A 26,927-nucleotide genomic window follows, 5' to 3' on the forward strand; every position below is an offset into this window, starting at 1 on the left:
ATTCAAATCCTTATTATTTATACCCGTTGTTGTGAATCGTAACATCACTGTAAAGCTCGTGTCGTATTACGTTAGGAGCTGTGAGCTTCGATGAATAATTATATGTTATTATCTCCATTCTCAAATAATTCCAGCCGTCTTCCCTTTCGCCGTGCAACTAGCTTAATAAATGAAAGGGGGAAAAGCTGCTATCGTTTAACGTGCCGATGTCTTCACCTTTAAGGCCTTTCTTTGCGCCCCTGACGCTTTTCTTCTCTTTTCTTTTTTTTTTTCCTTTTTGCAAAAACGCGTTGCGAACACTGACCACAGAAGAATTTCGTACACTTAGAATTAGCGTCCAAAACTGAAAAAAAAAACAATTATTTGAGAGAGCTTAGCCACTTAGTTATTTGCTAGGCTGGCAGCCAGTAGATTGATAACGCACAGTTTTCTGTGCAGATATTTCTTCAAGTAGTTTTATTGACATTTTAACTGTGCAGTTATGAGCACAGACAACTTGTAGCGTGTTCGCTGGTCGTATATCTTTGCTACAAGCACTCATGTGGTAGGGGCGTGATCCTATTGAATTGTTGTGGGAGGAGAAGTGAGGGGGAGGGAGTCGAGGATACATACGCTACTTACTTTTTTAAGTAGTTGTGTCTTCCGCCCTTGGTTTAACCTGTACTTGTAGGTTAGGTTGCAGACGTTGAGTAATAATGACAACCAAGATGTTGCTGGTAATTGTTATTTAAGATTTTTTTTTTGTATCAATGTGTATATCATAAAACTAAGTATAATATTTCTTATTGCAGCCAGCAGCAAGAATTGCAACGAGAAGGCTATTGTCAACGTCTGCAGCTGCAAGTGCTCAACAAGTAAGTTTCTGTGTTAAAGGTAAAATTACATTTATTAGTTAAGGTCTTGCGTGTATAAAATTAATGCAATTTGTCGACCAAAAATGTTTAAAGTTATGTTCAAGTTTTGCCACTGGAATAGTACTTCAGGTCACATAATGTAAAGGCCGGGCCCCCACGATTTTTTATTATAATTGTCGGAGGGCGCGGTAAGATCCATTGTTAATGACAAGCCTTCAGGTATCACGTTATTACACTGTCTGTAAAGTGTTAATGAAGTTACACTTGGATGGAAGGTACCTGTGAGCAGTAAAATGTTTGGTGTTTGATGTCGTCTTCAGTATTCGCTCACGAAAGATGTGTTAAAACAATAAAAACTTTTTATCCCGGAGGCGAACAGGCGTTGAATACAGATGTTCTTGGTGTACAGCGAACGTGTGTTGGGAATTAGATTTTCCCCACAAAGTGTTGTGGTCTTGGCCTACAGTTGTAAATAGAAGAAATGTTAACACTTGGGTAATTGTTGACGTATCAGTTTTTGCATCTATTACTAATTTGCAGATTTTTTCAGTGTTCTCTACGGACTATTAGAAACGTAGTCTAGATTCGGTGATATGTGAACATTGGAGAATGATACTTGCCACCTTTGTTGGTCTTGGCGACACCTATATATGGAAAACACAGTGAAGTCAGTTATGTACACCACCACAGGAAAAGTCTGACGAAAAGTAAGCAAATGCTACTGTCACAGGGATAGATCACGTTAAAATTGTAGTTAAACTAATTTCATTTGCGCGATACAACTATGAGCATTAGTCATTTGCATAGTGTCTTGTGCATATATTCATTCAATCATTCGGTATGGTACAATTACCCTGGAGTCAAAACATTAGAAAAATTTTGGTAAGTTACGTATTGGATACCCCTTGCTTTCTCAATATGACATGGACGTAAACATTAGGCTGTGTTACCAGTGACTTAGTTACTGCTACATTTATGTGGCTTACACATTTCTTTGCTTCACCAACTCACAACCTTATTGTCACCTTTCAACCTAACTGAAACAGTGGGCTGCACTACAGCTCAGTCTGTCACCACAACCAAAATATCGGGAGGCTCCAATGCCACACTTTAACCAAAATTTTAGTGTTATGATAGGCCTCTCAAAGTAATAATTAAACGTCTACCTTTAATTATTCAAAAAACTATTAATCTTAACTACCCCCTCCCCTCACACAAACTAAATTCCGCACCGTCGAGACGTCACACACCACAACAGCCTTACATCACGGGTCAAAGGTGACAGGTGGAATCGGACGCTTCCATTGACCCGTATACACAAGCTAAACATGACAAAAGACCCAGTAAGTTCTTACACCTGGAAAGTAAACATAAATTACAAACTCAAATTATAGATACCAGGGATTAAAGCTGAAAAATAAATTGTCTGAAGTGATTTGAGAAATATTTCAAATGGACACCTTTTCTCACATATTAGAAAATATTATTGCGTGGCTAGGGAATATTGAACTGAAATACAGTAATGTAATAAAAATAACATATATTGCAGGTGCAAAAGTACTGTTGGATAAACAGTAATAGCCATATGTATACTCTGCAAACCACTATGAAGTGCATGGCAGAGGGGTACATCCCATTGTGTCAGTCATTAGGCTTTTTTTCCACTCCATTCACCCAGAATGACTGACTGCCTGTGTGCTCACTGTACTTAATCTAATCTTGTCTTCACAATCCCTATTTTAGCGATAAGTAGGGGATTGAGATATAGAGGAAAGTTCCATATGAATTGTCGGCTTTGACCACTAACATAGAAAATGTGCGACGAATGCCATAAAGAATAAGGTGACTGTAATGTGATGTTATTGGCAGTTTTATTTCAAACCGGCTAAGCTATAGATCAGTCTGTCATTACTACCAGATTTCTTTAGTATTAAGTTTGTTAACTTCGCCAGCTCACAACCACGTTGCGCTAAGCTATAGATCAATATGTCAGTACACTCAGTTTTTTTCATATATGTTGGCTCCGCCAACTAACAACAAAACTTTGAATATATGCATGAGGAGGTGATGTGGCAGCAGCCATTAATCCCTTAATGTTGGGCATCACAAATTTGCATCACACCAGTGTTGCTCTAATAAGTGTAAGGTTAAATGTTTTTGTGTGGCAATATTGGTAGGTGCAGATTCTATGCGAAGCTACCAACACCTCTGACATGTGCTGCCATGTCCTGGGTGTTTCTGGTACCTCTTCCTTGAAGAAATTTTTTCAGGCATTAAGGGATTGACATTATGCCAGTGGCCAAAGCCGAAGACTCGTATTGAACATTCCTTTTGACCCGGGGCTTGTAGTATATTCCTAGAGTCATCATTTAGAGCTAGTTCATGAAATTTTGTAAGTAGGCTTTCTTGGGATAGTTTGCATCTATTTTCAAGAGTCTCAGAGTTCAGCTCTTTCAACATCTCTGTGTGGGTGAAACAAACAACCTGTGACCATTTGTGCTGCCCCTCTTTGTATACATTCAGTATCACCTATTAGTCCTGTTTGGTACAGGTCCCACACACATGAGCAATATTCTTGAATGGATCACGAGTTATTTGTAAGAAATCTTCTTTGTAGACTGATTGCATTTTCCTAGTATTTTACCAATAAAGTGATGTCGTGCTCACAGTTCAGCCAATGTGATTGTTCCTTTTTATATTCCCACAAATTGTTACACCCAGTTATTTCGATGAACTGACATATTCCAGCTGTTATTTGTTGATATTATAATTACAGGATACTATGTTTTTTCGTTTTGTGAGATGCACAGTTTTACATTTCTGAACACTTAAAGCAAGGTGCCAATATTTGCACCACTTTGAAATCTTATCAAGATCTGATTGAACATTTATACATCTTTTCCAGACAGTGCTTCATTATAGATGGTTGCATCATCTGCAAAAAGTCTAGGGTTACTATTAATTTTGTCCTTAAGATAATTAATAAATGACTTGAACGGCGAGGTTCCAACAGACTTCCCGGGTGCACTCCTGAAGTTACTTTTACATTTTGTGATGACTCTCCATCCAAGATAACATGTTGTGCCCTCCCTGCCAAGAAATTCTCAATCCAGTCACAGATTTCGCTTGATGCGCCATATGACCGCACATTTGATAGTAAGTTGTTGATGTATAAATGTGAATACATAGTTCCATTTTGTGGTGATATATTAACAAGGGAAATTAACTATTGATAGAACTTTAGAGAATTGGTGTGTGTGTGTGTGTGTGTGTGTGTGTGTGTGTGTGTGTGTGTGTAGCTAATTTTCATTGTATTAAGATGACAAATCCTGTATTGTTGAAAGATTACGACTGGACTGGTAAATAAATTACTTTTAATACACTTTGATGTCATAGTTATGATACACCAGTGCAGTGTAACTTGCTGATATCTACTGAAGTCATGGTAAGTGCTTTGCAGACCTAGTCAAAATTAATCGGGATATTAGTGCACAGTTTTAGAACCAGTAGAATACCTCAAAGTGAGGCAAATTTATAATAATTGCTGTGCCCTTACCTCATGTACAGTCGTTGAGGACAGTGATACCCTGCCACATTGTGATGCAGAATGTTGAAAAGTGATTTCGAGATATTTCAAGTTAGATTAAATTCAACAGGACATACTTAGCTGTGGCGTGGAGTGATATTCTGGCTGTGCAGAACCTCATTTTCCAAAAACTGAGCTGTGTGTAAACAAACAGTGTTGTTCAAGTATTGCTGTACAAATATTTAAAGGGGGGAAGTGGAAATAATTTTCCAGTTGCATAACTGTAAATGTCAGAACAAAGTGTTTGAGGTCTTAAATCTGTATATTTGAGCTGTTGACAGATTATGTGGAAATCATACATACAACAGTGCCATCCTGATCATACGTCACCTTGCCAGCACAATGTGCAGGTGTCGGTTTGTTTCATATTCATTGTTCTTACCTGGTCTGTATTCTGATTATCCACATTACCAAAACAGTGCACCCCATTTATGTGCATTGAAGTGAACATTAGTTAGGAGCCAATTTTAAAAACTGAACGAAAGAAGCTGGTGCATCACAGCCATCTTAGATTACACAAAAGTGCGAAAATATCATTTGTCTGCATTCTTTGTAAACTTGGATGTGTTTGGTACAAAAGACTGTCCTATTTCCCTTGTTCGTAGCACCTACATCAGACAGGTAGATCTTACCTCCTTCAGCGCCCAACAACCCTTTCAGTATAGTCAGTGTTTGATTCTTTCCTTCCTCAGAACACTGACCTGATAAAGGGTAAAGAAAAGGTAAGCAGAGTTTAGAAATTGGTACAGAAAAACAATTTAGATTTCTTCCTTGTGAGGTTCAGGAAGGTCATGAATGCATTGTTTCAATGTAGATTACAGAGTTACAAAAGCTCATAGACCGTCTTAGAATGTTAGCCTTTAAGTGAGAGTTTTTTTTCCCTAGGCCATTGTTTACCAAAAATGCTGCTACTTTATGAAAACTGAAAAAATAGGAGTATGTAACCTTGAGGAGGACCCCATTTAACTGCCCCAGGGAGTGCCTCTTTCATGATAAGAGTTCTGCTTCCTGATTCATTGAACATGATGGAAACCAACCATATTATTTCCACCCCATTAAAAAATTCTTCACAGTGGCGCCTTATTGCTTAACTTTGGTTGCGGATTTAGTTGTTGCATTTTATTCATCCACTGACTCTTGCTAAATTAATTTACTTTCACAGATGACTGTTCGTGATGCACTGAATTCTGCACTTGATGAAGAGATGGCGAGAGATGAAAGAGTATTTATTCTTGGTGAAGAAGTTGCACTTTATGATGGAGCATACAAAGTGTCTAGAGGTCTTTGGAAAAAGTATGGTGACAAGAGAGTTATTGATACACCAATCACAGAAATGGGCTTTGCTGGACTCGCCGTGGGAGCAGCAATGGTGTGTTTCTGTGCATAGTCTTTGCGATAGAACTACTGGATAATTAGTTTAGAAATCTGCTATATTTACTCCATGTTTCAGGCGGGTTTGCGGCCTATATGTGAATTCATGACATTTAATTTCTCCATGCAAGCAATTGACCAGGTTATAAACTCTGCTGCTAAGACATTTTATATGTCTGCTGGTTCGGTAAGTGTACGCTAACTATTATCTTATGCTTTTCAGTCACCAGTTCATTTTCTATGGTCTCAGACTGAAAAGTTTCCATTTGATGTAGCAGATGTTTGTGATAAGTAATTCAGTTTTTGAAACTTGCATGTGCAGATTTATAACAATCGTAATTTTTCAGGATGTCTTTCATGAAGCATAATAAAGTTATCTACAATATTCTATCTAGGCTAATGGTAGGTGGTGCACCTATTAACCTCATAAAAAAGGGGAAAATGTCTGAATGTCTGGTGTAAATAATAGCATTAATAATGAAGATTCATTTGCTAATAGCTGAATTTTTGAGAGATTATGTTGTGATGTTTACTATTCGTACATCTAGAAATAAAGAAACGATTTAATTTTTATTGGGTTATCCAAGAGGCCAGAGTAAAATTTGTGGCATCTCAAAATGCCAGACTTAAAGCTTTAAGGTTCACATTAATCAGCATAAAGAAAGAAAATAAAATGCCCGTTGATCAGCAATAAAATTTTGTGTATTTATCACAGGACGGTGAGTCAGGGTCAAATGAACATACAGATACCAGATGTTAGCTTTGTCCTGTAACAGAATGTGGCATGTGACATTGTACTAGTATAAACAGAAAGGCAGCAAAACAGTGACAATATTTATTTGGCATTAGTATTAGTTTTTGAAATGTGGGCTGCGGTGACACAATTCTGTATCGTAGCCCAAGGTGTAGGTTAGATTGAAAGGTGACTGTTTGGTTGTGGGTTTGTGAAGCAGTCAAGTGCTTCAGTTAATCTGTGGAACATGTGCCTAGTTATGGGTCTCAAAATGTAGAAACGTCTACTGCGTTCAGCAGATTTGGTGCCTTCTGCATTTATAAATATACTTCACAGGCCACTTTGAAGAGCACAGTGGAGGGTATGTGATACCAGTATTAACCACTTTTTACTATTCCATTTTCACCTAGAACAAGTAGAAAAGTGACTGTCTTTGGTATGCAACTTACTTTGTCATATATTTTCAGTGTTACTGTATGAGTAATACTATGAGGCAGCAAATCTGTTACACAGTCTTCCTCGAATACCAGTTCTTTAAATTTATGAATAATGTTTTGCAAAATAGATGCTGCCTTTCTTCGGAAGATTTCCACTTAAGTTTATCAATAATCTACAAAACACTTTTGTATGAGCTATACTGACCTGTTGTGATCTTAGTCCTAAACTTCTGTGTGTTTCCTCATACAAAGAAATTTGTGGCTGGATGTGATCTGTATTGTATTAGAGAGGTTGACAGACTTGCAAATAGATATTTTGCAGAACTCCTGGAACCTCATTTCAGTGATGCAGTTTACATTGACTCAAAAGGGAACTAAACTAAATAATATTACTGCAAAGCTGGTAAAATTGATCTTTGCTGTTTTGTAGATACATTGCATTGAAATAAAATAGTTATCGATGTGCAACTGCTGAGGTACCTGTGATACAACAGTTCTATTATGCACAGATGGGCATGCAACTGGTATTAGGATGGACCCTCTAACTTGGGGGGTTTATCCATCTCATTTCCAATTGGCAAGCATACAGTTCCAAAGCATTGAATAGCCATATTCACTCAGTCTGCAGGATCATCTTGGCAGTATTAGTATTTTGTGGGTATAAAGTAAATGTAAAACAAAGAAACTGGATACAACAAATAAGTTATAGTGTGTTTGTAATTGCTGAAAGAAAAGTAGCAACATTTTGGCTGCTATGAGCCATACATAGCTTCACCATTATTGCTCCACTAGCTGTGTCTCATCTAACTATTCCTATCCTTTCTTTTTATTCCAAACTTGGGCATACACTGAGATGGTTAGAAGTATTTATTTACATTCATAATAATGTGGGTGGTAGTTGTATACGTGCTCATGTAGCTTAAAACTAGTTTGAGAGACAGGTAGATGAGACATATCCATATCACAATAGGTCACATTAATGACCATTGGTCTGGTACACTGGCCAGCTGAGTGTAGTTTTCATGTGGGTTTTTACTCTTGTTTAGGCAAATGCTGGACTGGTTCCTAGTATATGCCTTAGAAAATACGATACAATTAAAATATAAAACACAGAATCAAGTTCTCACAATTCACAGCGAAGTGATGCACTAGACTTCAATCACTTAGACGAACTTATCACTGTGGCGATAAGCAGGGCTACTGTTTACCTGTTTACAAAGTTCAGAGAAAAATAAATTTGCTAAATCACAAAAAAGTCTCCCCCCCCCCTCCCCCCAAGTGGCAACACAGTGTGAAGAGTGTCCACGAGAAGTTCTTCAGTCAATACAGGTGTGCAGCTGAGCAATAATGTGTGAATCTCTCACCTTCTACAATGATTGAGTGGCATATTGAGACTGAAACTGTCTATCACAGACAAGTAGCTTTCCTTTCGTAATTTGACTCTATAATTTTATGAATAAAGGATTTAAGTATGCCAGCATAATCAAATCTGACTCAGGAGTTCAGAATTCATGTGATGTGGAAATTGAAGTACATAAGTGATCAGTTGGCATCTACCACCTTTTGTCTGTTTAAAATTCTGTTTTCAGTAGACTATGTAGATCGGTGTTGAATAGACCTCAGAGTTCACCTGAAATATCTGGTGGTGACAATTATTACTAACAAATGAGGACACCATTATACCACAGGTGCTGAGTGAGATGGTGAAGTGGTTAAGGTGTTGAATTTGTTCTCAAGGCAAGTTGGGTCCATACTCATTTCTAGCTATCCCAATTTCTGTTTTCTCCAATTTCCCGGTATTAGTTAAGGCACATTTTAGCCTAGTTTCTTAAACAGGCCATTGCGACTTTCTTCTTCCATCCTCCTCCAACTGAAATGTTGCTCTATCATTGAGGAAAGACTAATTTTGGTTTGCTCTCTGCAGGCTTATTACTTTCTTCATTGGAAACCTTCTAGTTTGGAATCGGTTTCTGATATTACACAAAGGAAAAAAGAGGTTAAAGCTGAAAATGTGGGTGCCTCCCCACTTAAAACTTGGTTGTGAGCACGTACTCTCAAAACAAATGCTCCTGTCAAAATAAGTTTATTTCATATACATTCTTCATTGTCACCATTGAGCAAGGTGTTCTGTCAGATATTGTGACATTAACACCATTTTCCCTCACTAATTGGAGTACAGTTCGTAATGTTCCTGGGCCTCATCTATGAGGTGAACAGTGCCCTGGTTACAGCACCAGAAGGATGTAGAAATAAGCTCTGAAGCTTCTCAGCATTCTTAAATTTATGAGATAGGTAGATCACCTGTGTTTTCATCCCTGGCTATATTTTGTACACGCTAGAGATGGGCACAATTTTTGTTCATGGCGATCGTAGATGCAGTGCACTTTTTATGTATTTGGCTTGCTTGTAGAGCATACACAAAAGCTCTAAACGTGTGTCTAACCTGATGAACTTTCAGTGAGTCTTGAAACTGTAGCTGCTGCTTATAGTGTGGCATGCATAAAAATTACAATCAGTCCCACAGTGAACATGGACATAAGTGTGAAGAGTTAAGAGGGAGACAAGTATGAAATAGTTTTTGGGGTTGGATTGAATTGGTGTGACTTTCAAAGGCTTAGAATATCTTAAGAATTGATTATTCAAATACAGCAGAATTAGAGCCTCCATATTATGTGTTTCAGAACATTATTTCAAATGTGCACAGCATTTTTCAGTTTATATATACTGATATTGTCAAGGAGAATAAGTTGCTATATTTTTAGTTTGTTTTTTCTGGGACACATCTTCAGGATTTTTCTTCATAATAATTACAATTTTTTATTATGAGCTTCATGCAAGCCTGGAGTTTTCTGTGTAAACGAGACATAAGCAGAATGTGAAAGTCATCTGTCAAGATTTCTATTCTTCCATAAAATACCATATATATGCTAATCGAAAAAACTGTTCTGGACACTCGGAGAACCTGTATAGAACTGCAAAGACAAGGGAAGGTGTAAGTATGAAGGTGTAAGGCACCTAAAAATATTGAAATTTGGGAGGAAATAAGATTATGCTTGTTTTTGACCAAGGGAGTATGTAGTGGAAAGAGTGTGCTATCGTTGAAGTAAAAACTATACATCAGGGGGATATAGCTCTGAGATGGAGTAGTAACTGTATTGAACCAATTGAGCTAACAGTCACTTATGTTGTATAGTTTTACTAATATCTCTGTTATTACGTTGGGAGAACAATGTGTTGCTTTGAACTGGAGTGCATAGATTTATATGCCTTGTGGATTTCCAAGTCTGCTTTTCGATTTGTGGGTCACTTATTTCCATTATTAAAAAATAATTTTCATGAAACAGTGAAATTTTAAAGTCTTACAGATTTATATTTATATAAGAAATTCTGATTATTAGCAAAATTCAAATTTAGGTTTTAAATAACTGTAAAATATTATCAACATGAATTAACAGAACTATAGTATTGTGCAACATTAGCCAAATTTTAGCTTATACATTGGGTTTCTTGAGCATTCCAGTGCAACCACCTGTAAAAATAGTAGAAAAACTAGGATTTTTTGCACAGAGTTCAGAAATACTGATCTTGTTTTTTAGGAAAAGTATATTTCACATTTTGGAAAAGGATATATATAAAATTTGGAAAGCTTGAATCTAAGTGTGTTAAGCAGAGCATAACTCACTTAAAATTCTCTTACCAATCCAACTTTCCAACTGTTTTTTCCTGAGTGATGAAGATCGATGTGAGATTTAGTCCAGATTAGTGACCCACAATACCCACATTCAGTATATCAAATTTTCAGAAAATTAATTTTATCTTTTGACACATTGTTGCTAATGGCCTATCTTGCAATATAGGACTGAAGTATTTCAGAAAATCCTCATTGTGTAAAATATTCTTGATGTCCTTGCTCTGTTTCGTATGAATAACATAGTATAAGCCATCTACATCATACTGTTATCGTAATGGGAAAACTGCATGTTGTAACTGCTCCTCTAAGCTGATATAACATGTAGTGAGAAATATCATTTTGATGTCACACAGATGCAGAGGAATGAATATATTTGTAATCAAAGATTAAGTTATGCAAACATCTGTGCATATTTCTCTTTAACCTCCAGGAATCGTGTACTAATTTGTGGTAACTACTAAGGTCCTGGTTAAATTTGTTTCTGAAATTTATCATTTTTTCTTGACAGTGAGCAGATGCATAGGAGATCAACATCACAATTTTATTTGTATGTGCAAGGCTGTGCTCTCTCCCAGATTGCTACATTGTTCTCCATTTTTGTATTAGTATTTAAAAGTCAAGCATAATTAAGGAAATGAATAAACAGAAAGAGAGACTGTCACCAATCACTAGAAACTGCTGTCAAGATTTCTCAGCAAACAAAAATGGTTGACTTTTGCATAGTGTACCATATGTAGTCTGTTGATGAAATTTACAGTGGAATGTCCCAAATTCAACATTTGGACATTGTTTTAAAGGGTAGAATCCCCAGGTACCACAAAACAGCTCCAGACACAAGACCACCATCTCAGCAGTGTGAAGTTTCTCATGATATGTAATCTCCAGCAACAGCTCAAAGACTTGAGAAATGTTGGTCATCAGATAAAAGTAACCACTCACATCCAGTATTGTATTGATGCACTCCAATGCATATACAATTTTTCGATTGAATACTTTTCTATACTCATTGTTATATCGCTGAGATGGGTCTCTCTCTCTCTCTCTCTCTCTCTCTCTCTCTCTCTCTCTCTCTCTGTGTGTGTGTGTGTGTGTGTGTGTGTGTGTGTGTGTGTGTGTCAGACCACACACGAGCACTGGGACATCTGCAGTTACCAAACACTTTTAGTTCACTGTTGTTCACAATCCTCCATAAAGACTCAACTTTGCCCAATCCTATTTTCATCTATTTCCAAAACTTAAGGAACAGCTTCGAGAACTTCACTTTGATGGTGATGAAACTGTGCAAGTGGACATGCGGTTGTGGCTTTATTGACAAAGTCAAAAATTCTACAATGACAGTATCAACAAACTGGTCTCTCGGTGGTAGAAGTGGGTTTGTTGCCAGAGTGTATACATTGAGAAATAAATGTGTAGGCATGAAGAGTAAAGAAGTAGAATGTAAATAAAGTTTTAACCCTGCAGTAGTTGCACCATGTTTTGTATTGTTAGTAGTCACTGCAGGCAGTCAACATGGAGAAAAATCAATGAAGTAATTGTGAATATGTAATTTGTTATGTTTAAATTGTAGTGGGAGCTTGGGTTTGGTCTGAAACCAGCTGATAAAACAACAGGTATGGAAAATCTCTTTAGGCCATTAGCAGTATGAATTAGTAAAAAATTGATACCTTCAACATTCAGTAGGAATAAAATGTGACCATAGGCCATCTGCGAGTGTTTCGTGAAATTGTAGACAGCACAAAACTTGTCACGCGTCTGCACCTTTCGTCTTGTTGTACATAACTATCATTTCTGATTTGCCCGTCTCATTATCTACACTGTCAGGTTACATTCCATTCGGAAAGCGGTTGCTTTCACCGACTGTTATATTGACTTGTAAATTATAGGTTGCAGCAATCAGTCATCCTTTTAAAATTTTATTATGCACATCTAGATTTCAGCCAGAAGCTAGCCATTTTCAGTGCTAAGAATACAGAAGTACATAGTCAGATGGTGTCATAAAAAGTTAAAAGTAATGGCTTAACTCATATGGTTTGTATATTACATACCATTATTATTTTTGCTCAAAGCATGTAAGTCCCTGTTGATCGGGCTTCACCCACAGTTCATTGAATACTACTGTTTGCAGAAGGCAGGCTGTATGGAGAACACAACTTAGGGTGTATTTTGCAACACTCTGTAGACGTAAAAAACATATTTCATGCTTCTCTGGAGTTCATAAAATTGATTGCTAAGACTGTAGGGCCTGTTACGTTGGCCAAACAGGAAGGAGGCTGGAAATCAGGTTTGGGGAACACGTCGTGTTGAGGAGAAAAGATACCACGGAGAAATAGAGTATGGCTGCACATTTACTTACAACAAAACATAAGGTGCTGACTTTGACATACAGTGTGAGGTTGCTGTACAAGTGCAAGAAGGGCAGGTTCCTCGACCTCCTAGAAGATGTTGAGATCTGCCATCACAAAAATACCGACAGCAACCTGGTTAATGATCAGGTTGTTATGAAAAATTGCACGGTTCTGGGAATTGTTCAAAGATTTGTTGCTGGGAAACAGTTTATGGTTTGACCCAGGGGGAATGAGGTAACACCTGCTGTCTTGCCAATATGTAGCAGCCATTTGCATAATACTGTATGAGTACGATGATTATAATTCTGAACCAACAGAACTTCTTCCATGATACGTTAGCTCAGATGCATATACAGTATTATTAACGGCAATTCAGTATATATTGGTTGTATTGCATTTACAAGGAAAATCGGTTTTAAGGGATGATGTGGTTAAATAGCCAAATTGCACCAACCATGCATCTGACTGACATTTGGTGTCATCTATGAACTATTTAGTAAATATGAAGAACAATATACGTATTATGTTTTAATAAAGGGAGGTATAATATAAAGATAAAAATATTTAAGTCATATCAACTAATAGCTGTATACAGCACGTGTCTTCTTGTGTCTTATAAATTTTTTAAAAAATTTACCCATTGATGTAATTTAGATGTTTTAATAATAATAACGGACTTACAAGGAGTGAATATGGAAATTTTATTACTTACCGGCAAATACAGGGTGTTTCAAAAATGACCAGTATATTTGAAACGGCAATAAAAACTAAACGAGCAGCGATAGAAATACACCGTTTGTTGCAATATGCTTGGGACAACAGTACATTTTCAGGCGGACAAACTTTCGAAATTACAGTAGTTACAATTTTCAACAACAGATGGTGCTGCGGTCTGGGAAACTCTATAGTATGATATTTTCCACATATCCACCATGCGTAGCAATAATATGGCATAGTCTCTGAATGAAATTACCCGAAACCTTTGACAACGTGTCTGGCGGAATGGCTTCACATGCAGATGAGATGTACTGCTTCAGCTGTTCAATTGTTTCTGGATTCTGGCGGTACATCTGGTCTTTCAAGTGTCCCCACAGAAAGAAGTCACAGGGGTTCATGTCTGGCGAATAGGGAAGCCAATCCACGCCGCCTCCTGTATGTTTCAGATAGCCCAAAGCAATCGCACGATCATCGAAATATTCATTCAGGAAATTAAACACGTCGGCCGTGCGATGTGGCCGGGCACCATCTTGCATAAACCACGAGGTGTTCGCAGTGTCGTCTAAGGCAGTTTGTACCGCCACAAATTCACGAAGAATGTCCAGATAGCGTGATGCAGTAATCGTTTCGGATCTGAAAAATGGGCCAGTGATTCCTTTGGAAGAAATGGCAGCCCAGACCAGTACTTTTTGAGGATGCAGGGACGATGGGACTGCAACATGAGGCTTTTCAGTTCCCCATATGCGCCAGTTCTGTTTATTGACGAAGCCGTCCAGGTAAAAATAAGCTTCGTCAGTAAACCAAATGCTGCCCACATGCATATCGCCGTCATCAATCCTGTGCACTATATCGTTAGCGAATGTCTCTCGTGCAGCAATGGTAGCAGCGCTGAGGGGTTGCCGTGTTTGAATTTTGTATGGATAGAGGTGTAAACTCTGGCGCATGAGACGATACGTGGACGTTGGCGTCATTTGGACCGCAGCTGCCACATGGCGAACGGAAACCCGAGGCCGCTGTTGGATCACCTGCTGCACTAGCTGCGCGTTGCCCTCTGTGGTTGCCGTACGCGGTCGCCCTACCTTTCCAGCACGTTCATCCGTCACGTTCCCAGTCCGTTGAAATTTCTCAAACAGATACTTTATTGTATCGCTTTTCGGTCCTTTGGTTACATTAAACCTCCGTTGAAAACTTCGTCTTGTTGCAACAACACTGTGTTCTAGGCGGTGGAATTCCAACACCAGAAAAATCCTCTGTTCTAAGGAATAAACCATGTTGTCTACAGCACACTTGCACGTTGTGAACAGCACACGCTTACAGCAGAAAGACGACGTACAGAACGGCGTACCCACAGACTGCGTTGTCTTCTATATCTTTCACATCACTTGCAGCGCCATCTGTTGTTGAAAATTGTAACTACTGTAATTTCGAAAGTTTGTCCGCCTGAAAATGTACTGTTGTCCCAAGCATATTGCAACAAACTGTGTATTTCTATCGCTGCTCTTTTAGTTTTTATTGCCGTTTCAAATATACCGGTCATTTTTGAAACACCCTGTATGAAATAAGTTGGACTACAATGTAAAGAATTTCACTTATGTTTTATTTTATGTAATTCTCATGCAAATTTGAAGTGGTTTACTTCCCTTGAATTTTATATACGTAGTTCATGTAGATGGCGCCATGTAACCAACCGATGTGTTCTCTATACAGCCTGCCTTCTGCAAACAGTTGTATTCAATGAACTGTGGGTGAAGCGCGATCAACAGGGACTTACATGCTTCGAGTGAAAATAATAGTGATATGTAATATACAAACCATATGAGTTAAGCTATTACTTTTAACTTTTTATGACATCATCTGACTATGTACTTCTTGCATTCTTAGCATTGAGAAGGGCTAACTTCTGGCCGAAGTCTAGATCTGCATAATAAAATTTTAAAAGGACGACTGATTGCTGCAATCTATAATTTACTGATCTACACTGTCGTTATGGTGGAGACTGGATACAAGTAAAACATTTTTGCCTCTGTACAAGAGTACAAGATTTCCTGAACGCCAATGTATTTGAACCCTCTGGATGCATATGTGGCTCCATGAACTGAAATGGGAATTCCATTCTGCAAACATATATAACTGAAACGATGAACAAACCTATAACTAACAAAATGATGCAATTAATAGAAAGTAACACTCCAATCATAAGAAATCATTTGAGAATAAAGTATAAAATGGCTTCTGTTTCACTATTTCTCCTAAAGAAAACAAAACAAATTATACCCATTGCTGCTACTCATGTGGGACTGTCAGTCTGTAGCTGTTAACCATTCCACAACCCATGCTGTAGTCCACATGAAACAAAGGAGCACCACTGGTTGCAGGAAGGTACTCAGATCATTTAATTCATGGCTCCAAAGTGTTTATAGAACAGAAAAATACATTCGCATGGCCTGTCAGTCTATGTGCGACTTCTGCAGGTTTAGAAAGCTTTCAGAGTTTTCACATTAAAAAATTGAAGGCATTACTTTTTGACACTGCCTCATATGCATTTATTTTCTGATAATGTTTGACTTCTGGGCACTACTGTTTATGTAATGTGATAAGAGTTGTCTGTGCAATGAGTGCACATGGTATACACAGACAGTGCAGTATAGCTTCTACAGCATTTACAAGGAATATTATAAAGTCCAGACTTTCTGTGACATTTTTTTATTCTTCCTGAATGGTTAGCTAAGGTGTACACTCTCAAGTGCACATGGAATTGAATCTGTTTTGTTAATTTAAGTGTGGAGAAGGGAAGTGAGTACCGTATTTACTCGAATCTAAGCCGCACTCGAATCTAAGCCGCACCTGAAAAATGAGACTCGAAATAAAGGAAAAAAATATTTCCCGAATCTAAGCCGCACCTAAAATTTGAGACTCGAAATTCAAGGGGAGAGAAAAGTTTTAGGCCGCACCTCCAAATCGAAACAAAGTTGGTCCATTGTAATATGAGACACAATTTAGGTCGAATGAAAGACGATACAGCTATAGTAGTTTGGTTCGAGTCGTAAGCTTAGCAGTTAAGCTTTACCAGGTAGCCATTGCCATGCGTCAGGCGCTCCGTCCGTATTTATAGGGGTACCCTTCCTTTTTCACGTGCTTCGTCTGGTTTGAATCGATTGCTTATTTTGCTTTGATCTGATAAGTGCCGTTTTCATTGTTATAGGTGTTTACGTCACTCGCAGCTGAAAATGCATTACTGTACTGTGTCATACATTGTTTGTCGCATTCTGATAGTGCTTGTTTACGGCCTGTCGCTGCTCGCGGCATGACTTGCTTTTGTGCGCGCTACCGCCGCTTTTAAAAAAAAGAGGAATCGTCTCATTAGCGAAACAATGGCAAGAGACTACAGTTTGTTGTTACTTACACTGCTGCTTTCTTTGATAATGATCAACAAGAACCAAATAATAGACTGCGTATGATAGAACATGTTCTGAACGAGAGTTAGGCGCAAATTTTTCTCCATTTGAAAATCTTTGCGGCCGCTTCTTTAGTACATCAAATTCTGCACAGAAATTAGTCATCTTACATTTAAAATCGAGTCAGTTGCCGTGCTTCATTTCTGACTATATCACTATTAGGCATAAGAATAATACGATTATAAACATGACACGATACGTATATTCTTCCGCGTTTGCTGTTGTTTCACTCTAGTTTCGTAGTTTATTAGGCAGACAGGATTTAAATGAGATAGCAGCAAACACGAAAGAATACATGGCAAAATGTTTATTTTCGTATTATTCTTATGATGAAGAGAATACTGCATGTGATCCACATTTCATCAGGTTCCTATTAGCAACCATCTCTTCTCACAGGTAGGAAAAAACTCGGAACGTAGAGTTGGCCATATTGACAAACATCCCTAACAGTCTTGCCAGTTGGATTTTCGTAGTACATTGAAATTCTGCTACATTTGAAGATGAACAATACGGAATTTGTATTTACTTCGTTGGACAATGTATGAAAATGCAGTGGTCGAAACTCGGGGCGGAGAAAAAAAAAAGGTTTTGGCGCCAGTATTTATCTTTGTGCCCACAAAGCATGCTTGTGTAGCGCTACATATATTCGACGGCAGAAGTTAGTTGTGGCGGCACCTACCAACATTTTTCAGAACTTCCGCTTGCTTTGCACTCGATTCTAAGCCGCAGGCGGTTTTTTGGATTACAAAAACCGGAAAAAAAGTGCGGCTTAGATTCGAGTAAATACGGTATAGTCTCTGGTGTTAGTGTAATTCTACAATTTTTTTGTCTGTTTCAACTTAAGACAACATTTACCATAGACACTGAACTAGGGTATTGTTGTATGATAATAGTGGAGGGCTGGATATTGATAATTTTTAGGTTAATTTAATTTTGAATTATTAGAGATTGACAGAATAGGTGAAGCTCTCAACTATGACCAGCATGTGATGTCCACTTGTTGCTTGGCGTGCTGGAAGGTGTCTTCAGCATCCTGGTTGCAAAGGATCAGACACAGAAAAATCTCTATCACCATAACTGACTCCTACATTCTTGGTGATAGCTTATTATAGACACTGATGACCAGTACAACAATTAAAGATAATCCTGTAATAGCAATTTAATTTTCCCTTGAATGCTCTCCCATTGAATGTTCAGCATATTTAATGAAGTATTTCCTTCAATCAATACAGCTACTACCTATACATAGAGAGAACAATGCAAGTTGTCTCAAACTTGATAATCCCTATACTTGAGAGTACTATTTAAGAACAGGTCTGAAAACTACTAATGCAACAGGCACATCATAACTCAACAATGAATCTAATAAAAAAACTAGTCGTTCAATTTAAAGCTGAAATAATTACTTTTCAACCAAATTTTGAAAAGAATAACTTAACTGCCAGTGATGATTAGATAACCTTAAAAATAACTGAACCTGTCTTGGCAAACTGCTAGTGAAATGTAGCAGAAAGCCCGAGAGAAGCCAGTAAATTAAGCTGCTGTACTAAAATACTATTCCAATATGGGTGCTAGGTCTGTTTAAAATATAATAAAACGTCAAGATGATAATGACAACTTAAGAAGCTGATGACCTTAAAACTGGACAGCACAGAATTACTCAGTTTACACTACACACCATCAGTGGAATGCGGCGACACAACAGACCCACAGGCTGGTTTGGGTAACAGTTTGGCCTTGCTGCCTAGATTAAATACATTGTGCAGCAATAAGTTTTCATGTGTATGGCAAAACTTACTGCAAATAATCAGTTGCAGAAAATGATGAGATAAAGGAAGTCACACGTAAAGCCATTATAGCTTTTAGGTGTTCACAAATGCAGTAACACTTGGCTCCAATGCTAAACAACATGAACTAAGTGATAATTGGCAATCTGCCCCAAGCAAAACCAGTCTGACACCAACTGCCCTGTTGTTACAGCCAGTCATTACTGTAATACACAACAGCAACATAAGGCAAAGTTATCCTTCGTGGTGGTGTACCGCCTGGTGCTTATCTTTGTGTAAATGGATGTGCAAGGTGATGGAGTTATAACTCGGTAAATTAAAACATCACTAACAACTTCACAGACAACAGTGTAATTATCTGCAGTCGCACCAGCAAACACTCGGAACCAACAGCACCATTCAACAACGGATTACACTGCTCTACACCTCCACTGTACTATGAACTATGGAATCAAACCAAATACCAGGACTATAGCAATTGCCACCATAGAGTCCCTTGTCGATGCTGTTATCATAATCACTGACAGCATGCCACTGAGAGCCTCCCAGAAAGCACTCCATGCCTCATGACCAGTCTGGACATCAGCAGCGCCACTCTGTAGCAGCACGCAGATCACCGCTGATGAATGGTCAGGAAGACAGGCTGAGGAACTATTCGATTGGTGGCTTGGAGTGAATTCGAAAGTGCCAGAGAGAAACAAACCGGCACCAGGGTTCTGGATGGTCCTTCAAAGAAATTGCTTCCACTCTGTGTATCAGAGCATTTAGAATGACATTTTTTTTGGAGTCAGGTGATAGATCTGCATGATGAAGTTAAAGTATGAATGTGTAACTTGCAACATACAAAATGACCCAGACATGCATCTGATCTGCATACAACCAAAACATTTGCAAATGTAATTTTTCTCTACTATCAACAAATGTAATCTTGTACATATTTTCAATGAACTGCCAAAGAGACAAACTGATGGATAAATCTGTGATGCTTCCATAATGGAGTCACATTGTATCTTGATTGATTATAAACTTACTGCTTTTTATAACCAGCAGTCATCCTGTCAATTGCTACTGACGATGGTTGTGATTGTTGAATGCTCGAGATAATTACTCAAATTTTACATGACAAGAATGCTGAGAAAATCTCCCAAACTTACCTTGATTTTAGCTGCCAATATCTGCACCTCATTCCCAAACTGATGAAAGGTGGTTTACAGGCCACATAAATCTGGTGAGTAGATTCCGGATTTTGGCAACCTGCTGTCCCAGTCTGCATCTGTACCCTGCAAACAAGCGTGAAGTGCATGGCAGAAGGTACTTCCATTGTACCACATATCTCACACAAATGTGATTTTTTGATCAGTGATATTTGAAAATGAAATGGAATGATGTGAAGGTTGAGGGGGAAAAGGTGATATGTTGCAGAAGAGGCTCAGTGCATAGATGTGAAGCATAAAGAAGTGAACTATTTTCAGTTGAAATTCATTTGAGAGAGAGAAAATGTTAATGAGCCCTAGTTTGATTCACACGTGGAGTGTGACACTAACACTGCTTTAGTCTGGTTGGAGTGCAGGCAGCAAGTGCATATAAAAACACAGCTCTCAGGATGATAAGCAGGTGTGTTATTAAAATATTGTGCATAAAATGGAATAGACAACTCAGCTGTACCCTGAAAGGAATATCATCAATTAATGATTGAAATGTGGGAACAGGAAGATCTGAAGATTCTGAAAAATTGTTGCATTTCCAGTGGGATATTTGATTCTTCTGTGACATTATAATAAATGTTGTACTTATGTCCTGTAGAAGATGATGATTTAATAGATGCTAGTGACATATGTATTCTCTACTGATACTGCAAAAATTGGCAAATATTTAACAGACGTTAACTCGTAGGGGTCAATAATAATTAGATGCAGCTATTAAGATATCAGTCCAAGATTATGGCAGGAGGCTGAGAGAGGGAGCAGTAAGAGTGAGTGAGTGACATTTTTAGAGAAAATATTTGGCTATGATGTAGAATTATTTGGTAAAATGTTAGGACATACTGCTTCTAAACTACTTTGTAAGATATAGGGCATTCACTGCCATAATACAGTTAGTAATAGTAGCAGCAGCAGTTGTGTGTTGCAGAAAATAAAACAAGTGTTAATTGCAGACTAAATAAATATCAAGGTATCTTCATATATTCAGTGTTCAAGAATGAATGGTCTCAGCAGTATGAGCATGTCATCTTCAATACTGTGAAACAAATCTCTTCTACAGCAAGCTCTTTGCTTTCCATGTTTTGAGACATGGTAGTACGGACCAAAACACGAAACAAGTCCAGTAAATGTGGGCTCTAAACGGCATACCTTAAGAGCTATGAGCACTTGGTCATCTTCTCTACTTTTGAAGACATATCTTTTAATGCACAAGTGCTCATAGCTCTTAAGGTGTGATTGTTAGAGCTCATGTTTGCTAGGCGTTTTTGCTTTGAATGACCTTTCCTGTCACATCACAAAATATTGACCATTTCTACTGGGACACACTGAATAATTGCATTTTTAACTGTAGTTAGATGAACAATGCTACTTTTGGCTGTACAAATTGGTACATTATTGATGTGACCTGTGTTTGGGTGTATTTATGTGGAAACAATTTATGTGCAGGTGAATGTACCAATAGTTTTCCGAGGACCTAATGGTGCTGCAGCTGGAGTAGCAGCTCAACATTCCCAATGTTTTGGCGCGTGGTACAGCCACTGTCCAGGACTGAAGGTATTTCTCGAAATTATAATTTACACTGATTTTCTGAAGTAATGTAATGAATAAACAAGATAGGAAAGAAGTGATACAACACCGTGTGGTTGAGTTCAGTAGTTTATTGTCTAGTGGGTGTGAAATGTTTTTCACATTTATATGAGAAGATGCCTGCGTGAGCTCACTTTGCTTCAACTATTTACTAGTATCTCTGAACACAAGCTCGGACATCTCACACTGCACTACTCCCGTGTGTATATTAAGTTATGTTATGCCAAAGGGTAACATTGGGCATTTTGTGTTGTATATAGTTTATTATTCATATATTAGGTACAAGCAATTTGTAAATAATTTAAGAGGAAAGGTAACCAATATTCTAATCCCCCCCCCCCCCCCCCAAACACACACACACACACTCACACTCACACACACTCACACACTCTCTCTCTCTCTCTCTCTCTCTCTCTCTCTCTCTCTGTGTGTGTGTGTGTGTGTGTGTGTGTGTGTGTGTGTGTGTGTGTGTGTGTGTGGACCAAAAAATGTTGACTAGGGGAAAAATTTGTGTAGTTGCAAATTTTTGTACAGTTGCGGGATGTTTCACAACAACATACTAAATATTCTGACTGGTGGGGTGTTAGTGCATGGGGCATGTAAAGGTCACTTTTTCTTGAATATTTAGAAAACTGCACCTTATCACAAAAATGTTTCCCAATATAAAACTAAATTAAGTTATATTTCGTACAAAAAAGATCCTATTCATTTTTTCTCTAGGGCAGTGGTTCTCAACCTTTCTGAGACCATTACCCCTGAGTGTAACCAAAAATTAGCTGGTAATTAGCCAGTACCACCTCCCCCCTCTCCCCCTGCACCATCAACAACATCAGTGCCTAACTAAAAATTAGAATCAAAAACAATATTCTTTAAGTACTTTCACTCCTAAACTTCAAGATAAATTTTGTATATTTGTTGTAGATTATTAGCCCACAAACAAATAAGTCAATGAGACAATTAGTACTGTGTGTTTCTAACAACCTTGCTACAAAACATGCTTCCCCTGCAATACTCCTCGCCCTAATGACACCTGCTTCACCCATAATCTGCACCCACATTTAAAATCCACCAAGTTAAGATATATGCACTATACATATTACTTGCAATTTTGTTGATGGCTGGACTCCTTACCTCTTAAATGACAGAAACAGGAAGACTGTCACTGTGAATGCATAATCAGGGTGTATACGACACGAGACAACCGGGAGATCAGGGAAAAACCCGGGAATTTTTACATCCGGGAGAAAACCGGGAAAAACCAGGGAATTTTTTAGAATTCCAGGAATTTTTCATTGTTTTAGTTTTCAGGTATATTTTTGTAACTTTGACTGGTAAGAACCAATACTCTAACAAAGAATATTACTGTATCTTCCTACTGCAGAATAATGCTACAACAATAAAACACGAATGAAAGGAAAAAATGAAAATAAAACTTAAGTTACATAGGAAATGCACCATATACGACAACAAAACACAGTGGTCATAAAAGCGTCTGCCAACAGCAAAATGTGTCAAACGCTTTAGGAAGACTATGCAATGTTTCATAACAATAAATTGCCTCCAATGAGCTTGACGTCACAACTGTTTATATTAGATTTGTTTGAGTGGTTGCGAGAAAGCTCGTGCACAGTTGAGTCGCGTATGAGTAGTACCTTCTCTCGCTTCTGGCTACAGAAGTGTGGCAGTTAGCTGTATACAACAGCAAGTAGCCAGATGCTATCCGGAAAAATTTTATTGGTGCTACTAATCAGCCAGATTCACGAATGTGCAACAGGCTCAGAGCTATGATTTTGAATGCATCCCTGTTGATTTTTGAGCATTTTTGAACAAATTCTAAGTTGATTTCTGAATTTATCATAAGTTGATTTTTGAATGTGCACATAGTGTTATGTGATACCTCTGCCAGGGGAATCCCCATCGCATCCAGAAATAAACTTTCCTGCAGGCAAAAGGGGACAGGGCTATATGAGCTGATCAGAATAAAGCTGAACGGGTGAATGCCAATCGCTGTTTATGTGGTTGACTGGGTTTGCAAATGATCAGTGTTATAATTACTAGCGAAATCCATAGATTCAGACTACCAGAGTGGAAATAAAGGAATAACAGGCAACAAAGATTATGTATTGTCTTCTCCGTGTATCCAAGAAAATGAAATTTTGACAGAAAATTTTGGCCAGACCGCTGCACTATTAAGGGCCAGTTATACAGTCCCTAGCTAACAGCCGCTAAAGTCCTATTCTGGGAGTAGTGTGGAAAACACGTTGTACGAACAAGTAATAATGCCTAACCGGGGAATAAATGCGATAACTAAACCGGTGATTGTGGCAGGGTTAGTGAAGTTAACCAGAGGATAAGTATTGACACTGTCAGGAATAGTTACAGAATTAGTGACGACAAGATTGTTTGTTAGAACGAAGAAGGAGAATAAACGTGGCCTCACACAAATTACGGAAGAATATGACAATTCCAAATTTATATAAAAATTTGGTACTACTGTTTTTCGATCTCTTGCTTCAGAAACTAGAGAGTATGAATGAAATGTGAAACTATTTCCTAACATAAAACTTTTTGCTTGTAGTTGGCCTAATAGGCATTTGATATTGGTACTTCGTGAATTATATTCTATTGTGTTATGAGAATGACCATTTGTGCCCAAACAGTCTCGTGTATTTGGTGTGTGTAACAATTGCTGCAATATTAGGCAGGCCTATTTTGTTTTATCTAGCAGACAGTGACAAAATACACGTAATCTGATCAAGAAACCACACTAGTCTTGGGTACTATTTTAATAACAGTTTTTCTAGTATTAGACAATGACATTTCGTTTTTCCGTGTAGCAAAATCTTGATGAACTTTGGTGAGGTAATAGATTCTTTCCCAGAAAGGAAAGTATGCCATATAAAGCTGTGGCAAGATTAGAGAGGGGAAAGAAAGCTAGGGCTTAAGGATTGAAGAAATGTGTACTGTCCTGCTTGTCTCTTGTCTTTACTCGTTTTATGTATCCTATGTTTAATTTTATGTCACACAAAACAGCAAGTTATTTGCTAATAGGCAGTAAAGACTGCAAATTTTCTGAAGAGTTCTTGTTCTGTCAGTTACAAATAATCCCATCCAGTATTAATTGCGAGATTTTTTTCCATTTTTTTTTAAGAGGGGCAGGGTGTCAAACTGGCAGACTGCGAGCAGGAGAGGCACCACAGGACATTTTAATTTCCACTGGCCTGAATATAGTTTGATGGCACCCATTACAAAATATTACATGTTTGAATTCCACGGAGCGAAATACAGCGACGTGCGATGGAAAAATGCTGTGTGAAGAGGTGTGCCACTGCACTTTGTCACAGTTAAGACCAAATAACATGCCTTACATTCCCTCGAACATATATGTTTTATGTAGCAGACTCTTCAGTAAGATGTGCGCTGCAAAATGAAGATATTTTTGAAAAGTCGATTTTTTAAATTTTTGTCGTCCTACCTTAAACGCTCGAGGGAGGGGGAGTGCCGCTATCTAATATTGCACAGGTTTGGAAATATCGTAGATCTGGACCTGATGCACAGAGCAATCTGAGGTGGTAGTCTCCACGTGACCCGTGTTACCGGTAAGTGTTTTTGCTGTTTCCTCTTCGTTTATTGCTCTCACGTCAAATGAAAACAAAACAGATTTCTGTGCTTGGAAGCTATCAAGTGAATTAAAATACATTCACATAATTATGGAAGGCTAAAATATGTTATTAGTTTCAGATTTTATTTTGTTTCCACCTTTCTGTAAGTCAAGCGTTAATCACCTTGCAGAACAATGAAGTTATTTTTGTCGGTTTGCTAAAAAAGTTTTGCTTTTATTAATCTTTTCTGCTGAGGCAGTCAATTTATTTGAAACGAAGTGTTAATTCCACACTATTGGCTAGTTTCAACTGTTCACTTCATTTGAAGTTCATGTTTTCATATTCTAGCACGTATGGCATTATGCCATAATAAAGAACCAAACATGAGATAATACAGTACTGCTACTGCAAGAAAATTTACATCTGAATTTGGACATACGAATGTGCACTTTAAGCCGAATTATGCATTTTAGTATGGTTCACAAAATTCTCATGCTCTTGGAATATCCTCTAATGTCTTGTTTCTTTTATGACAGAATGTAAGATCTTTTAATGTTTTACACTTACGAATGTACCAGCTTCCTGCGTCATCGTAGCTGCATAAGCACTCGCAAATATTCCGAATGGTTGTTTGAAAAGTGTTACTTTCAAAGTAAATTTCCTTTTAAGCAAAAAGAACTCTGTTCACAAATGTCTGATGAATTTCTTAAATCACAGAGCGGTTTGACTCTTATTCAAAAATCAGATCTTTGAGGACGACCATTTACAATATTTTTGAGCCCAGAAGACAGACATTTACGCCGTTGTTAAAAATTTTAGAGGCATATTTGTGTGATGTGTCTTAAAGTGTAACATGCGCAAAAAGATAAACATTATGTGTGAAAGCTTAGCTTCTCTTGCAGCCTATTAACCTTAAAGACAAATATTATACGTGAAAGCTTTTCTTTTCTTGCAGCAACACTGTGTATATTAATTTAAACCATTACCTTTACCTATTTGTGTGTTCACACTGCTTAACAGTGATGTTGGTATTGGCTGATTGTCACATGTCCTATACTGTGAATATCCGCAGTCATCGGCTGGCGCGATCGCTTGACATGAGCTATGACTTGCTTACAAAACCGCATCGCAAATTCAATTTCAATCCTTCAGAAAGTAACATGTGGTGTTTGGTGGAGTTTAAATTTATACTTCTGTAGTAAAAAATATGCAGTATACATGTTGCTGCGCATCAGACATCTTTCCAAAACGTGTTTTTTTCCCCTGAGCTTCGTTTTCTAAAGTGCCAGGAAATTCTGTGCCGGTGTATAAAACCACAACCATCAAAAGGATTGATAAGTTTTATGGTTCTGAGGAAGTATACTGTTACTTAACACGGAAAAAGTGTATTTTCATCCGGGAGAAAGCGTATTTCTAACCGGGAAATCGGGGAATTTTTTTTCCTCGTCTACGTATACACCCTGATAATGTCTGATGACAACCAGTAGTAGTAGTAGTAGTAGTAGTAGTAGTAGTAGTAATAATAATGGAGTAACACAGACCTAGAAGCACTCGATACAC

At 37.9% G+C, this 26,927-nt stretch overlaps 1 protein-coding gene across 2 annotated transcripts in view; it reads left to right on the top strand.

The window, feature by feature from the left end:
• The first annotated feature begins 560 nt into the window (after positions 1–560).
• The window catches only part of LOC126183382 (pyruvate dehydrogenase E1 component subunit beta, mitochondrial), a 97,030-nt gene continuing 70,663 nt past the window's right edge, over positions 561–26,927 (top strand). For both annotated transcript variants that reach the window (XR_007536727.1, XM_049925314.1), the window contains exons 1-5: positions 561–716; positions 792–854; positions 5,603–5,809; positions 5,891–5,998; positions 21,625–21,732. Coding sequence is in view for 1 of the 2 variants with exons in the window: in XM_049925314.1 (XP_049781271.1) it covers positions 696–716; positions 792–854; positions 5,603–5,809; positions 5,891–5,998; positions 21,625–21,732 (507 nt within the window). In the remaining variant the exon portion in view is untranslated. The remainder of the gene's footprint in view (positions 717–791; positions 855–5,602; positions 5,810–5,890; positions 5,999–21,624; positions 21,733–26,927) is intronic.

The sequence above is a fragment of the Schistocerca cancellata genome, chromosome 4 (assembly GCF_023864275.1).
Source record: "Schistocerca cancellata isolate TAMUIC-IGC-003103 chromosome 4, iqSchCanc2.1, whole genome shotgun sequence".
In the NCBI taxonomy this organism is placed as follows: Eukaryota; Metazoa; Arthropoda; class Insecta; order Orthoptera; family Acrididae; genus Schistocerca; species Schistocerca cancellata.